The following is a 17,235-nucleotide window of genomic DNA, read 5'->3' as shown; positions in this document are numbered from 1 at the left end:
AAAACTCTTAGTATGCTATGTGGTTGCAGCTCTGACTGATTTCCCACATCAGAAACAATATTTTGAGACTATTAGTGAGTTTTTTCGTGTCGTGAGTAGTCTATGACTCTACAAGTTCTATGTCGAAAACTAACTTGTTTGGTATTACTGACCGGGGATGGATGGAGGAGTTCGCAATAGAAAATGGAAATGGAGTTAATAGCTTCTTTACCAGAAAAGTTACCAATGTTGGTTCTCCAAATTCAAGTTAACCATGTCGAAGTTTATACACCTCAAACTATTTAAGGTCAAAGTTGAGCCATTAGTTCTTTCATTCTCCACAATTGGGAAGAGAAACCCTCACTGTCAAGATTATAGATTCATAGATATCTATCAGATTCTTTCACTTGGAAAGATGAAGGGATTCAACCCCAGGGGCTGTTGAATATTTAAAAACATGGCCATTTTGTCTCTGATACTGTCTTATTCCTTTACAAAATAACAGAAAAAGTCCGATACAGCAGGGAAATGGTTATTGTTATAGTTGCTATTGTTCAGTGAACTTGTTCTTGGCTCAATCTCACTTTATTTCAAGCAGTATGAATTCAACATTACATAACTTTCGTTAAAAAATTTAAAAAGACTCTTTCTGTCCCTCTCTCTCTCCCTCTTTCTGTCAGTTCACCACCCTGCAATTGAATCTGACATTGCCATTTTCAATAACCCCAACATTACCCAATTTCACCATTGAAGCTGCAAATTCCTTAAAGAACAAGTTCTGCTCATTAGCAAACGATTCAACAATCGTTTTAGTTCTTGAATCACCAAACAGAGATTGATCCGAACCAAACACACCCTTTCCTTCCAACAATCTCTTGTAATACACATTGTCAAAAGTTGATGAAGTTGGGTCCAAGAACTGTCCTGCATTTTTGTCCAAATTTGGTTTTGGACATTTGTTTTTCAGAATTTGAGCAAACCCAGATTCCAAAGTTGGATCAGTATCATGAATCGTGCTAAAGTTGCGAAGTCTAGATTGAAAGGAAGAACAGTGAGAGAATCCAAGTGTATGAGCCCCTGATAGAGCAACCAAGTCTTTAACTTGCAATCCTCTGTTTTCAAAGCTCTGGATTAGTTGAGATACATTGAAAGTTGGGGCTGGTAAGTTGATGGTTTCAGAAGCATTGGAAATCTTCCCATCTTTCCTTCCTTTGAGTACACTCCAATATGGCCCCCCAGACTGCATATTTTTCCAAGACATTAGGAAGGCAAAGTAAATATTATTGAACTTTTTGAATTAATGAGCAAGACGTTTGGAGGGGTAGCGATGATGAGTTACTTACCAGAGTAACGACATCTCTAGCAGCAATGGCGACAATATCAGCACAAGAAACAGAATGTGGGCAAGCAGTTTCAAGCTTGGATTTGGCCTCGTCGATCACATAAAACGACCTTAGCGAGATGTTTGGAGGCGCATCTTTCTCTGCCTGATTCCCTGGCGTTGAATCTATCAGCACCGAAGCATCGCATCCCTATCAAGTTATGAGTCATGTCAGCAAGGAATTGAAACAGAAGAGAGTAGCAGAAGATGTTTGGAAGATTACCCTTATGAAACAGTCGTGGAAGAAGAGCCTGAGAAGACGAGCAGGGACTTTCGGGTCATGAATGGAAGCATTGTAGACGGTTTGGAGGATGATTTTCTCCGCATTGGGACATGTTTTAGAGTAATAATTGGTATGAAGAACTGCTTCCGACACACAAACAATCATCATTAGAAACAAGACTGTCGCATTTTTAGCCATTGTCTGAAACAGAAAAGCTTGTCCTGATCAGGTACTCTACTTTGGTATATTCTGCTTGACAAAGTTGTGAATCATTATATGGAGATTTTATAAGAGAAAATTAGCTGTGTTCATTGGGATTCATCCTACTATTACTGTACTTCCAAGCCACTCCATTGTGGAATAAGAGATCAGCTGTACTGCTCACTTTTCCTCCTCTCAAACTTTGAGAACCCATTAAGCAACCATGCAAAAAGCATCAATAATAATAATTTTTTGTGTTCTTCTAGTTGTTCTAGTCCAAGATTCACCCCCTCACGGATTGAGTTAGGTTAGGTTGAGTTGGAAAAATCTCTTCAATCAACCTGCAATTTCGAGTTAATTTGGTTGGTACGCTGAACAACTTGAATAGTATTCACAATTCAATCCAACCCAACCCTTGTTTTCAGGTTGGGTTGTAGGGTTCTTTTTTTTCATAAAATTCAATTGTCGTCGTGCATAATTAACATCATCCGTCACAAATACTAAATATTTTTAATCATTTTAAAAGTAGGATAGGGTAGAATTCTAATGTAACTCTATTTTCAGTGTGGAATACGAGAAGTTAAAATTGAACCTATTGTATTAGATTCATTTTAGTATAATTTTATCGGTCATAGATGAAATAATAAACAGGGTAAAATTAGATTAAAGGGTTGATTAGTAGGCAGTGTCCATCAGGTTTGGTGTGGATGTGGATGGATGGGTAGGCAACAAAATGTGATAGTACAAAAACAATATATTACGAGCTTAGTTCTGATTTTGAAAGTACAAACATCACCGATCGGTGTCTCGAGCCACCAATCAAAAGAAAGAAGAGACTTGAGTCGAAGGCCATGTACTCTAGTCGACCTTACACGAAGCCTAATCTAATATCTCTTGATCAGCCTAACTCCGATCGTAAAGGACATCGAAGAAATCCTAATGGAAGGGCATATAAACATTCATTTTTCATATTGAGAAAAATAAATGATGCGATTGGATTAATTATAATATTGAGATATGGCCATAAGCTGTCCGTGAATTAAAAAAAAAATCTTAGGATTTGAGGAGACCAGCATCAGCCAACCTAATGTTGACACGTGTAAGTCTGCCACATGACAGCTAGCTTCGATGATGTGGCCCACTCTACCTGACCTAACTCCTTTACAATTTAAAAAATAATCCAATAGGCCTAATGTGGGCCCCACCACGCGGCACGCCTTGCTTGCGGGACCCTCCATACACGTGCATCCCAATCTTTTTCCTAACCCACCACCTTGCACGTGGGAACATCTGAGTCACGTGACCAATTTCTCCTAACCCTCCTTATTTAATCTTAAATTTTACTATATAACACTATGCAATTGTTGAAAGTTTTAAACATCTTAAAATATCAACATGAATGAATCGAATGGAAACTACAACTGAACGAGAGTAATTTTGTCATAACCTATATAAACAAAATAACTTGTTAGATGAACACGATTCTCCACAATGGTATGATATTGTCCACTTTGAATAGAAGCTCTCGTGATTTTGTTTTTTACTTTCCTACTTTCATAATTTGCTTCCCTACTTTCATCATCCAACAAAACTAGGTCCGACTAATAGAAATGGTAAAATGAGCCTATTAGGGTAGTTTACACGCAAATGAAGATGAGATATGTGAGCTCTGCTAAAAAAGGAAACTTAGTTCCATTGATGAAGTGAGATATTTGAGTAAGCTCTGTCCCCAACTGTTTAAATCTACAGTGTTCTTACTGTTACACTACAGTTAACACAAAATTTCATATAAATTCAAACAGAGCAACGAAAAAGGCTCACAATTAAGGTCCCAAAGAACTGGTTTTTTCCTACTCTTTTTACATTACTAAGTTCTAACACTGCAAAGAAGAAGAACAAGAAGATGATGACGAAATTTTCAAGGTTTTGAACATGGCGCTTCAGAATTTGCAGACTTTGCCCGACCCATTAATTCCAGTTCCTTCTTCTCGTGAATTTCCATTGAGAAATCTCTCAACATTCGAGTGGTACCGATTGAAGACGCCGCACTGGACGTTGACGGAGCACTCATCGTCACCGGAATCGAACTCTGAGAAGCGGTAGCCGGCGAAGAACCACTTCCCATTCCACTGGAACAATTTGTTACACCTCTGGCTAGAACTGGCACTACACCCCCGAATTGCAAACTGGGATTTATTGACGACACGAAATTAGATATGGGTCTCGCCGGCACCGCCCAGAGCTGCGGCTGTTGGTTGCTCGACGTTCCCGGAACCATGAAGAACTGCTCTGTAACGCCACCGGCGTTTGCCCAGAATGGAACGATACCGGCGCCGTAAGCTGCCATTGGAGTAATCGGCGTAAGCCCCGAGGAAACAGAAGTTTGATCGTTGCCATTGTTGGATTCGGCGTAAGCGTGTTTTTGTCTTCTTTTTCTCGGTGCTTCGGAAATTTCCGCATTTGGCCTCGCCAGAGATGTGGTTGGGATTTTAAGCGCGTCCCGCCAACGGAAACGGCGATGGCCGGAACGGTGCCTGTTCCCATCGCTTCGATTATTGCCGGCTCTGCGTGCTCGAGTAGCCACCGGATTGTCTCCCCGTCGGACTTATGGTCGAGTCCTCTGGTCAGCTGAAAGATACGGGCAGCGCAAGCAGCCGGCATCCGAATCCTCCGGCCGCGGCCCTCCACCTTCGTGTGGCGGTCCTTGGACGGACGTTTCGCCGGTTTCGCCCGCGTCGACGGTATCTGGAAAAGACTGAAAGGATGCGAAGTATCCAATCCGTGCTCCGAAACCGCTGTTTGATGATCCGACGGTTGGCCCGACAGACTATCTTCAGCCTTAACAAGATTTAAAGAATCCACAGTAGTTTGGGTCTGGGTTTCAGAGCAGCCATTGGAGGTTCCTTCCTGTTCCTCTTCCTCAACGCGATGGTTTTGATTAGCTTCCTCCATGTAAACCCCAAAAAATCAAAATCCAAGCAAAACCCAGAAAAATTAAGATATAATCACAGAAACCCAACAACGAAAACGCCTGAAATCGAGAAATTTCGAATCAGTGAAGCGTTTCAGAAGATGAACTCGAAGAAGAAGAAGAAGAAGAAGAAGAAGAAGAAGAAGGGAATAAAACGTTGACCAGAGCAGAGTGAATCTGATCTGAAATTTGCAGTGTGGATGATTAGACAGACTGATACAGAAATCAAAGCAAAAAATTGAGTTTAGACTTAGAATTTGAAGTCAAAGAACGAACCCTAGAGCCGAGGAGCAGTTGCAGAGAGCAATAAGCCAACCCCACTTTTTCCTTTGAAGAGGGACCCTCAATCAAAACCCTATTTATTTTATGGAGTTACATTAATGGACGGTTCAGATCTTGCCACGTTTTTGCTTAGGTCAAAGATTTCTTCGGTTTCCGCCCAAAAAGATTTAATTAATTAAAAATAGAGGTTGCATATATATATATATATATATATTGAAATTTTGACATAAAGCGACTATTTAGCCATCAAGAGCTTGTTTTGGTAGTGAAGTCGAAGTTGTGTACAACATTCGCGTTGAGAAAAAAGATGGGATTGTGTAACTAGTTGGGGGAATATTATGTTCAATCTGAAATGGGTTTGTTAGATTCGATCAAAGATTGTAAGAACTTAAGGATCTTTAAGAAGATTCATGCGCAGTTGGTAACATCAGGATTAGTTTACGATGATTTTGTCACAAACAAAGTGGTTGAATTCTTTGCCAATTTTGTTGAGTTTGGCGACTATGCCTGTGATTATCTCAAACAACTCAACACGCGCTTAGGTTCGTTTCCATTTAACTCACTGATTAATGGATATGCTGGTGGTGAGTTCCCACAAATGGCGGTTTCAGTTTATAGAAGGATGGCGCGAGATGGGTTTGTGCCTGATTTGTTTACTTTTCCAGTGCTTTTTAAAGCATGCTCTAACTTTTCAGGGAGCAGAGAAGGTAGACAGGTTCATGGCGTGGTGGTTAAGTTGGGGATTTTGAGTGATATTTTTGTGCAAAACTCGCTGGTTTGTTGCTATGGAGCTTGTGAGGATTTTTCTTGTGCAGGTAAGGTGTTCGATGAAATGCTTGTTCGAGATGTTGTTTCGTGGAACAGTTTGATATCTGGGTTCATGAAGGCGGGGCGTTTTGATGACGCAATTTCTTTGTTTTTCAGGATGGATGTGGAACCGAGCGTTGCAACTTTAGTTAGTGTGCTTGCTGCTTGTGCAAGAAAGGGAGACTTGTACATGGGGAAGGGGATTCATGGTATGATCCAGCGAAGGTTTAAGTTGGATTTGGTACTAGGTAATGCAATGCTGGATATGTATGCAAAGAATGGATGTTTATATGAAGCTAAGAACATATTTGATGAGCTCCCAACAAGAGATATTGTGTCATGGACTATCATGATCACTGGATTGGTGCAGAGTAACCATCCAAAAGAGTCCTTGGAGCTGTTTTGGATGATGCGAAACTTGGGCATTAGCCCTGATGGTATTATCTTAACTAGTGTTCTATCTGCTTGTGCTAGCCTAGGAACACTTGAGTATGGAACATGGGTCCATGAGTACATTGATCAAAGAGGAATCAAATGGGATATCCATATTGGAACTGCTATTGTCGACATGTATGCCAAATGCGGCTGTGTCGAAATGGCTCGGCAAATTTTTAATAACATGCCTCAAAGAAATACCTTCACTTGGAATGCCTGGCTATGCGGTCTGGCTATGCATGGACTTGCGCACGAAGCGTTATATCTTTTTGAAGTCATGATAATATCTGGTGTCAAGCCTAATGAGGTAACATTTCTAGCAATTTTGACAGCTTGCTGCCATTCTGGTCTGGTTGATGAAGGGCGCAAGTACTTTGATAACATGAGTAGTCAAAGGTACAATTTGTCTCCGAAGTTGGAGCATTATGGATGCATGATCGATTTGTTCTGTCGAGCGGGGCTCTTGGAGGAAGCTGTGGAGTTGGTAAGGACCATGCCAATGAAGCCTGATGTGCTTATCTGGGGAGTGCTACTAAATGCTTGCAAAACTGTTGGAAATGTTGAGCTCTCTCAACACATACAAGAGTACATCTTGGAACTTGATCCGGAGGATAGCGGAGTCTTCGTGCTGCTGTCCAATATATCTGCTACTAATGAAAGATGGTCCAATGTGACTCGATTAAGGAGGTTGATGAAAGATAGAGGTGTAAAGAAATCACCTGGATCAAGTGTCATTGAGGTGGATGGTAAGGCTCACGAATTCGTGGCTGGCGATATTAGTACCCTTGAAATCGAAGAAATCTACAAGGTGTTAACCCTCATTAACTCTGTCTTCCATGAAAGCCATTTGATGCACCCATTGTAGGTTGCTGGTTCACTTCTAGTATATGTTTCTTTGCCTTTTAGTACATAATTACGTTGCTTCAAATGGACTATTACATTCTATCATGCTGTGTTTGATGTGAATATCTCCTTGTCCATGCTCTTGAACTTTAACTTTTACCGGTTGATGCTGTGGAAAGTCTGTTATTAAATGATCTACATTGTGGGAGTCACCTGTGTGCCATATACTCTTCATGCTCATTTGAGTTGATCGGAATGATTAGACACATATAGTAGACATTGTCCTCTTTGGGCTTTCCTTTTCAGGCTTCCCCTCAAGGTTTTTAAAACGCGTCTGCTAGAGAAAGGTTTCCACACCTGTATAAAGGGTACTTCGTTCTCCTCCCCAGCCAATGTGGGATTGTGGGATCTCACATACAGTAACGGCCCAAGCCTACCGCTAGCGGATATTGTCCTCTTTAGGCTTTCCCTTTCAGGTTTTCCCTCAAGGTTGTCAAAACACGTTTGCTAGTGAGAGGTAAAGAATTCTTCGTTTCCCTCTCTAAGTGATGTGAGATCTCACATATATGATGTATATCTTGAGTCTATAGAGTTCTCGTAGATTGCATGATGATCATGTATATTTCTTTCCAACTGGTGGTTCATCCAGCAGACCTCTGTTTTAAGCTGCCAGAAAACTTTAGCTTAGAGGAAGGAGTCATGTGTGAGCCCTTGAGCGTTGGTGTTCATGTTTGTCATTGGTCCAGAAACAAATGTTTTGGTGATGGAAGATAAATGTAACTAAAATAGGGGCGTGAAGGCCAAGTTTCGAAGATCAGATAGCCACAAGATAAAGGATAAAGGATAAGGGATAAGTGATTAGAACCACACAAATTCAAGACAGCCTCATAGAACATTATGCTTTGATTTCATGGACAATTCGGATATTCTTTAACAGAAACAGAGCTGGTTTCAAAGGAAGAAAAAGGAGATTACCCCAAATGGGTTGTAAGCTAAACACCCCCAACGCTCCATTTCTCTTCAAATTCCCCACAAAAAGCCCAAAACTTGGAGGGAAAACCTTCACTTTCTGTCCCAATTTCTGTCTCAGCAGTCAAAACCAAGAAACACCCACCATTTCCACCGCCAAAACCCCTCAAACCCAGATCCCAAAATCTAATTTTTCCACCGTTAATTTCAAGTCTCTCACAGCCTGTAAGCTTGGCATCTCCAGATACCCTGATTTTGAATACAACGCTGAAGGAGGAACAGGAACTGGGTCCGCCAAGATCGACGGCGACGGTGGCAGCGGCGAAGTTTCAGTTTCATTCGATGTGGGCACCCTCTATATCCCGCCATTGACAACTCAAACCACAAAGTTTCTTGGTCTTCCATTGCCACCGTTTCTGAAGATCGACATCGTCCCAGAACTCTTCCACGGGAACATCAATCAAGAATCCGGCAAGGTAATGTCTGATAAAAGTCCTACCCATCCGAACAAAATCCAATACGAAAACATTGATGTGCTATATGTGCAAATTTTGATGCAGATTGAGCTAGAATTCAAGGCAAAGTTCTTATTCTCAGTTGGGAATGTGTATAAAGCTCCTCCATTGCTGGTAGAAACAGTGCTGACATCTGAGGAATCAAAAGGAAGCATAAGAAGTGGAAAAGGTGAAAGATTAGACGAAAAGGGAAAGTGCAGATTGGTGGGGGTAGCCATTGTTGACCCCATTGATGATCTGCTTCTCAACTCCTTCCTCTCTCTCCCCACTGAATGCATTGCAAAACTCAATGCCATAATCACATTCTCTTAGACACACAAAGAAGAAACTGTAATTTTTGTTTGGGACAAAACCAGACACATACATATTGAAACCAACAATTTTACTGCATAGGTACTTGTTCTGTTCTTCCATCATTTCTATTTGTGTTTGAAGTGGAGAGCATATTAATAATATCTCCTTTATATGGCTGAGATTTTGTTTTAGGAGAAGAACATGGTTTTAGTTTTCCCTTCATTATTTTATAAAATCTAGAATAATTTATTAAAAAAAATTATTACTACTTTTTAATATATATAAATGAAAGGTTCCAATTTTTACGCGGTATCTGTAGTGTTACATCCTAATAAAAAAAGTCGAACCCGGTTCCCATTAAAGCTTTTTCTTTTTATCTTCTCACGCTAATGAATCAGTTCAGTTTTTTAACCCGACCAGTGTAAAGTTATATTTAATGTTTTATCAATACCTTAGGAATGAGACCCAGTACTTCGACCTATGAAAAACATGTAACGGTGGAGTAAATGAAGGGTTGAAATTACTACGTTTTGTCTTTTCAATGGCTAAATTGTAAATTTGTTAAAGTTAAACGTTAACAAATGATGTTTCGTTCTCCTCCTCAATCAATGTGGGATCTCACAATCCATCCCTTTTCCTCGTTGGCACTCATTCCCCTCTCCAATCACATCTAAATCTTAAGAATATTAGGGCTAAGTACTATGTTTTACCTTATTAATACCTATCAAGAAGAGATTACAAAACACATACCACATATGGATGAGACGGTGTAATGTTTATATATTAAAAAAAAAAAAAAAACAAACAAAATTTCAAATTTAATTTATTTGGAATTATCATAGAATAAAATATCTTTTTGTTTTTTGAAAAATATTAATCCCAAAAGAAAGGGAGTAAAAAACAAACATTATTGTCAATATAGGATAGACTCTAAAAATAAATAAAAAATAAAAAAAGGGGGGAAATTCATACACTTGTACTAGAATAATTATAAATGAAAAGACTTTGTTATGAATTTAATAAATATGAAATATAATTGAGAGGTCTGAATTATTTATTTAATGGAAGGAAAGAAGATCCGAGTTAATAATAGGGAAGGTGTTTGAGTAAAATGGAGGAGAGGAGAGAAGAGGATGAATGGGTGCAGGTGTCAATCAGTAGGAAGGCGAAGATCATCAGCTCACATCACCACCACTCTTTCCCCCTCCGCCTTTGATTTCCCCATTTTTCATTTCCAAATTCTCTATCCCTTCTGTTCTTCATCTCTTCCTCCCTCGCCTCCAATCCAATCCAATCCTCTCCTCTCTGTTTCTCAACAATCCCTTTACTCTGTGATTCATGGAACCTTTCCTCTTTAACAATCTTCACTCTCTTCACTCTTATTGTTAACTCCTTTTCACTTTCCACCCCATCTCATGGCCCTTCTCCTTCCTCTCCCTTTCTTCCTCTTCTTCTTCTTCTTCTTCTTCTTCTTCTTCTTCTTCCTCTTCCCTCCCCTACACGCCAGCCCCGGCGACTCTGATCCACTTTACAAGTAATTCCCACTTCATTTCGTTCTTCTGCGTGCCGTTTTGATTTGGGTTTTATTCGGGTCCTCATTTTCAGTTTGCCCTTTTTACGCTTCTCCCGTTAATGGGTATTTTCATTTTCAAATTATCGCTTGCTCCTTGCTCCTGATTGCCGAATGATGCTGGGAACTTTGTTTTATTTATTCAAATAAAAGGGGTTGCTCTGTGGTTGTGTGATAATCAACGCATGCAATGTTTTCTAATTCTGTGCTTCTTTACCGTTCATTCTATTATTCTACTACCTTTTACTCAGAAATTCGTCAGAGTTTTTAACGTTTTCATCCTTTTATTGTACACTAATTATTGGGTAATCTCCCAAATACCAAGTGCCCTCTTACCCACTGCTTGAATTTTCTCCCCTTTCTTTTTGCTTCAACTTTTGAAATTTTAGTTCACTAATTCAGCACCAATTCATCTTATTACAAGAAATTCGTCAGGTCTTGTTATTTGTGAACACTGTTTATTTAGGCACTAGCTTCAATGGGTAGGTATTAGATTAAGTCATTGAATTGGGTTTTGACCATTGATATTGGTTTGGATAAGAGTGTGAAGAAGGGGGTTTCATTTCCTTGTTCAGCAAACGTGCTGCTTATCTTCATGATTTCCTTGTCTATTATTCTTCAGGGATTGTGTGGTGCAGTGTGAGAAATCTGGATGCGCTGGTGACAAATGTTTTCAGCATTGTAAATTCTCATCTGATGGGAAGCCTGTGGATGGTCCATGGTATCTGCAGGAGCCTCTGTATCTTCGATGGAAACAGTGGGACTGCCAGACTGATTGCAGGTACCACTGCATGTTATCAAGGGAGGAAGAAAGAACAAATCTTGGTGGTGAGCCTGTCAAATACCATGGGAAATGGCCATTTAGGCGAGTCTATGGCATTCAGGTTTGCTCATTGAATTGGCCTAATTTCTAAATGAAATTCATCCCCATTGTGCTCTTCCTCTTCTGCTCATCTTGAACTTTTGCCATTGATATGATAGGAGCCAGTTGCAGTTGCTCTTGCCGCACTCAATCTTGCCGTGCAATTTCATGGCTGGATATCTTTCTTCCTTCTTCTAAACTACAAGCTTCCACTGAAGCCAAATAAGAAGACATATTATGAATATACTGGTCTGTGGCATATCTATGGCATCCTAGCCATGAATTCTTGGTTCTGGGATGCTGCATTTCACTGTAGGTAAGCTTTCTACAAGCTTTCAAAAGATAGTCCTGAGCTCTTTCCTTAATTAATATGAATATGGCTAGTTGCCTTGTTATTATTAGCCAACTCAACATTTGTGCCCATCTTTCTACCCTACCGTAGGCTATTCTTTACAGTTCTAACTTACAATCTGCATTGCTATGGTGTTTGGAATTGAATTGTTTGTAGACATGTGGAGTTGACTGAGAAGCTGGATTATTCTTCAGCTGTGGCATTTACTGGGTTTTCCCTAATTGTAGCCATAGTGCGAGCTCTTAATGTGAGGGATGAGGCTGCTAGAGTCATGGTCTCTGCTCCAATTATCTCATTCGTCACAACCCATATCTTGTATCTCAACTTCTATAGACTTGATCATGGTAATGCATCGATTTCTTAGACTGTATTTCTTGAACGTAGTTATATGATTCTGTTTGAAATGACTTTTCGACGCTTAGAAATACTTTTTTTAACACTCTTAGGAACTGTCTAAGAGTTGTTGAAAGTCATTCCAAATATTCTTGGATTTGGTGGGTAATATCTGTTGCTGAAGTTCACCGTTTCCCTGTTTTACATATTGTTCTCACCTACGTTGTTTGTCTCAATTAGACAACTTGTTTCTCTGTCTGATCCCTTCCTCGTATGTTATCAACTGTCTAAATGGCTTCCATGTTTGTTGTTCAATTATCAATATCCTTGCAAGGCTATGCAAAAGAAAATTTGAAGGTTAGCTTCTGTTGCCTCTAGATCAGGTTGCTAGGTGATGTGTCCAAAGAGATGAATGGATCACTGGACTCCATCTCTCATTGTGTAACGACCCGCTTTTTGAGACTGACGGCGATACATAACAAAGTAGGGCTAGACCTTCTCCATAGTAGTCATGTTTTAAAACTGTGAGGTTGACGGCGATACGTAACAGGCCAAAGCGGATAATTTTTTCTAACGGTGGGTTTGTGCTGTTACAAATAGTATTAGAGCTAATCACCGGACGGTGCGATGCACTGATTGGCATAGGGCTAGACCCTCTCCATAGTAGACGCGTTTTAAAACCGTGAGGCTGACAGTGATACGTAACAAGCCAAAACAGACAATATCTGCTAGTAGTGGGCTTGGGCTAATAACCTATTTCTTGATATGAGGATCATGACTTGCTTAAATTGCTACATTTCAGGTCTGAATACTAAGGTCTGCCTGGTGATGGGCATTACTCAGCTTCTTGTTTGGGCAGCATGGGGCGTTGTTTCTCACCATCCGTCACAATGGAAGCTGTGGGCATTAGTCTCAGGCGGTGCAATTACGATGCTGTTGAAGGCATTCGATTTCCCTCCATATGGAGGATATGTGGATGCTCATGCACTCTGGCATGCTACTTCAATACCTCTTTCATATATATGGTGGAGTTTCGTGAGAGATGATGCTGAATTCATAACTTCTGGTGTTCTCAAGAAGATGAAGTAGAATATGTGATGTTAATCAGATGGAGGAAATTCTGAAAGCACTTTCATTTCAGTGTTAGTTAGTTCATCAACACTCTGGTAGGTTCCCTTGTTTTTCTGGTGTTGCTTGGCGATTAACAAAATGTTGCCCAGAAATGTTGTTTGTATAATCATATTTGCATATCAGGACCAATGAGTTTTGTTTTCTGTTCAGTCTGTGTTTCCTTTTTTTTTTAACTTTTTGGTCCTGAGATATTTGTGGGTCAACAGATGAAAGCCCCTCAGCACCATGCCAGTTCTTCTCAATGTAAACATACAATATTTTGCTGATATCAACAGTTTGTGTTATTCAAGTCTTCTCCTTTGCTTGCTTTACAATATCATTTTCAAACCCAATTTTCTTTCATTTTCCTTTATATGTTCTTGCAGGCTGGCTAACTTTATATGTTCTTCTCAGTTTCCTTCAAAGTTTCCTTCAAAGTTTTAAAACGTGTCTGTTAGGGTGAGGTTTCCTTCTACAGCCTTGTAAGGAATTTGTTCCCCTCTCCAATCAATGTGTGGTCTCACGATCCACTCTCTTGAGGGTCCAGCGTCCTCGCTAGTACACTACCCCATGTCTGCCTCTAATATCATTTATAACACCTCAAGCTCATGGCTAGCAAATATTTTTCTTTTTGTGCTTTCTCTTTTAGGCTTCCAATCAATGAGAAGTTTTCACACCCTTGTAAGGAATTCATTCCCCTCTTCAACCGATGTGAGATCTCACAATCCACCCCCTTGGGGCCCAACGTCCTCACTGGCATACCGACCCATGTCTGGTTCTGATACTATTTGTAACAGCCCAAGCCCACCAATAGCAAATATTGTCATCTTTGGGCTTTCTTTATTGGACTTCCGCTCAAGGTTTATAATGAGTTTTCTTTATTGGACTTCCTCTCAAAGTTTAAAATGGGTTTGTTACGGAGAGATTTTCACTCTCCCTCCTCAACCATCGTAGGATCTCACATCATATCTCTACACATAGCTTTAGATTGAAGCCATTTTAGACGATATTTTACTAACAACCGATTCAAATGTTCTAATCAAACCACACACCCAATTCACAACATGTAGTCTTTTCACATCAATCAAGATAGTTTTCTTCATTATATACTCACGATATTTCTTTATCTATCTAATATGAAACTTGGGTGCTCTTCCAATACCATGATATGACTAACGAGGGTCGATATCTAGTCAAATCAAAACAACTCACTAGACAACTTAATGCAATTGATGCACAACTTTATGTATTGTTCATTAACACATGAACTTGTTTTGCTTTTTTATAACTGTGAATTAGAAATCTAATAGAATGTTAAAACAAAAGGTCGATATATCATAACGACGTTGTTTTCAACTTGATCTCGACAAACATGCAATTAAAGTTGTAACTTTTTTTAAAATATAAATAATTCTATTTCTTATCAATTAGGAAAATAAAAAAAAAAGTTGATACGTACGGAAATACAATAAAGGAAAAACAAGAAAAAGATTAAAGGGTGTTGTGGGGCCGAACGCGGCAGAAGACAGCATGTAAGGCGACGTGGCAAATAAGGACAAAAGAAGACGACCTTTCAATGACGTGGCAGAAAACTCCAAAACAAGACACGGTTTTTTCTCGACAGTTAAATGAAGGGAAACTGAATTTCCGATACCGATGATACGGTCACTGACTGTGACTGAGAGTGGGTGACAGAGAATTAGAGATTAGACTGACCAGTGGTTTTCCCACGGAAACGCGTCAGCCAACCACGTGGCAGCTATGTATGTGGCAGTACCAGGTCCACTCCTTAACCACAACCTCCCACTTGTTTTTAATATATTATATCATTTTATAATAATTTGATTGTGACATTTAACTTTATTTTTAAAGTATCTCTCTTATTTTCTTTTATATATATATATATATATAGTGATTGCATTTCAACCCTAATTATTTTTTTTTTTTCATTTTTTTAATGATTTAAATTATCTCATCCTTACTAATTTTACCTCCATAAGAATTTGGATTTCAAATTTAATAAATACTGGATCTTCTCTTTTAAAGTTGAACTTCTAAGATTTTATTGAGGGTTTTAGAGTCTGAATGTGGATTTAGACTACGTCGCTTGGAACGCATGAAGCCTTGGACGTAGGTTAAGACTATGTCACTTGGAACGTATAAAGCCTCAAACATAAGTTATTAGGTTCATGACTTGTACCGTAAATCCTAGGATAAGTGTATTGAAGAACAAAACGAGAACAAAACAAGAACATAGATACTAACCAAGAACAAGACACAGTCAAGAACTAGAACATGGATCAAGATCCAAGTTATGAAGACGAGAATCTGAAACTTAATACTAAAACCCTTAGATCAGAATCAAGGTTGAGACCTCGATCATGACAAAAACTCATAACTCAACATAACTTAAGGGCTTAAGTACTTGCAACAAAACAAGTTAAGAAGAAGTGTGATACCCTGAGCTACTTATTGAGTCTTTGTACTCACTCCATATTTTTCTGGTAAATAAGGAGTTGGTCGAGGTCGAGAGCGGGCTCTAGAATAGGTGCCATAGACAAGTTGTTTATTTTACAGTTTGGTTTTTGAAGCCTCAAAAATCATGTCATGATACGACACCTTTACTCACTTTCCTCAAGCTATTTGTGAGCGTGAATGCTATCCCTATAGACGATCAACACAAGTTTTTCAATTTGATTCGACCCCATGAACATAATTTCTAAGAAAATCTTCAAAACTATCGCACAAGACAAGATTATTCCAAACCATTCCAAACCAAACACGTATAGTGCAAGAGTAGCTAGGGTTAGGGTTGTTTGGTTTGATCCATAAAGCAAACAAGGAGTGGAGGAAGAGGGGGTGACCACTGACTACCTGGAAGAAGTTTAAATAATACACTACTGAATTGAGTCCTAAATTTAATACCCACAACTGCACCACCCTGCTGCACGTTAACCCCCTTCAACCACTGGAACCCCATTGGGGGGGGGGGGGGGGGGGGGGGGGGGGGGGGGGGGGTTATGTACGATATGTCGTTTCTGTGCTAAGTTTTCTAGACCCTCACAGCTCCCATGTTGGCCCTCTACCTATGCTTCCCCCAATCTTCAATTCTGATAGAGACGACTCCATAAAAAAAAAACTAAACGTGTATACATATCGGCCTAATTCTATGCCCTCGTCATGTGATCATAAAATTAAGAAATGTACGAGCAGCTACCTAGTCTCGTAGCCAAGAAAAATTAAGGTCTTTGGTAGCTACGGGTAGCCAGAAAGCCTCAAATCATACAACATGCTTTTCGGTTTTTGGTAATTACGAACACAATGAAACCTAAAACAGATCTGAAATAGCTAATAATTTCTATCTATACCACCGACGCCAATTTTTTTTTATGGATTGTCTATTCATAAAAACTTTACAATTAAACAGTTAACTTATAGTTACTATCTATATTATCGAGGATCCCTTTCGATGATAGGTGGTCCATTCATTAAAACTTTACGATGGCACAGTTGTGTGGTCCAAATTGCGGAGAATTGGGGCATTCTTATTAATAGGTAACTCCTAAGGTTATTAATAAATGTTGCAAATTTACTTTTGTACTTGAAAATGTAACCATTTTTTTTGGAAATTAAATTTTTTTTAAAATAGTATTATTGTATGCTTTTAAAAAACATATATGGTATAGAAATGATTAAATTAATAATAATAAAAAAAAAAACTTTTAAACTTTACCCTCCCAAAAATATCCTTTAACATATTTATTAATAATATCCTTAAACTTTTAAAAAAAATCTCAAAAATACTTTTAAAGGAAAAGAAAAAAAAAATTAAAAAATATAATTTTAAACAAAAATCATTAATATTTTATTTCAAAAATACTAATTAACTTTCAATATTAACACAAAAAAGAAGATAATTTATGAGGTGTGGATGGGCAGCTTCCGTCTAAATATAGACGATAAATTATTTTTTTAAACTTTCTTTTTATAAATGGTAAGCATGTTAAAATATATATTTCTTAAATATAATACTAAAAGTAAAATAAAATAAAAAATTAGATTATTTTAAAATATATAAAGAGTATTAATAATAAAGGTATTTTTGAGT

At 38.8% G+C, this 17,235-nt stretch overlaps 4 protein-coding genes and 1 pseudogene across 4 annotated transcripts; 3 read left to right on the top strand and 2 right to left on the bottom strand.

The window, feature by feature from the left end:
• Positions 1-445: 445 nt before the first annotated feature.
• On the bottom strand, positions 446-1,781 carry LOC111801644 (Peroxidase superfamily protein). Its single transcript, XM_023685703.2, has 3 exons — positions 1,584-1,781; positions 1,323-1,511; positions 446-1,219 (listed from the first exon to the last, which is right to left on the bottom strand). Exons 1-3 carry the CDS (start codon positions 1,779-1,781, stop codon positions 656-658), a joined length of 951 nt encoding a protein of 316 aa, XP_023541471.1. The 3' UTR covers positions 446-655.
• A 1,673-nt stretch (positions 1,782-3,454) lies between these two features.
• LOC111801643 (transcription factor TCP19-like) lies at positions 3,455-4,736 on the bottom strand (annotated as a pseudogene).
• A 279-nt stretch (positions 4,737-5,015) lies between these two features.
• Positions 5,016-7,144, top strand: LOC111801641 (Pentatricopeptide repeat (PPR-like) superfamily protein). Its single transcript, XM_023685701.2, has 2 exons — positions 5,016-5,579; positions 5,733-7,144. The coding sequence occupies exons 1-2, from the start codon at positions 5,390-5,392 to the stop codon at positions 7,142-7,144; spliced, it is 1,602 nt and encodes a 533-aa protein (XP_023541469.1). The 5' UTR covers positions 5,016-5,389.
• Positions 7,145-8,102: 958 nt separating this feature from the next.
• LOC111801589 (ATP-dependent Clp protease ATP-binding subunit) lies at positions 8,103-9,100 on the top strand. The gene is made up of 2 exons (XM_023685618.2): positions 8,103-8,567; positions 8,652-9,100. Exons 1-2 carry the CDS (start codon positions 8,103-8,105, stop codon positions 8,916-8,918), a joined length of 732 nt encoding a protein of 243 aa, XP_023541386.2. The 3' UTR covers positions 8,919-9,100.
• An 866-nt stretch (positions 9,101-9,966) lies between these two features.
• On the top strand, positions 9,967-13,437 carry LOC111802633 (uncharacterized). The gene is made up of 5 exons (XM_023687065.2): positions 9,967-10,434; positions 11,093-11,354; positions 11,452-11,648; positions 11,841-12,028; positions 12,820-13,437. Exons 1-5 carry the CDS (start codon positions 10,316-10,318, stop codon positions 13,104-13,106), a joined length of 1,053 nt encoding a protein of 350 aa, XP_023542833.2. The 5' UTR covers positions 9,967-10,315; the 3' UTR covers positions 13,107-13,437.
• Positions 13,438-17,235: the final 3,798 nt, after the last annotated feature.

Source organism: Cucurbita pepo, chromosome 9, assembly GCF_057944985.1.
Source record: "Cucurbita pepo subsp. pepo isolate OVF chromosome 9, ASM5794498v1, whole genome shotgun sequence".
NCBI classification, from domain to species: domain Eukaryota; kingdom Viridiplantae; phylum Streptophyta; class Magnoliopsida; order Cucurbitales; family Cucurbitaceae; genus Cucurbita; species Cucurbita pepo.
Note: the sequence above shows the minus strand (reverse complement) of the source record. Positions and strands in the feature narration are given on the sequence as shown.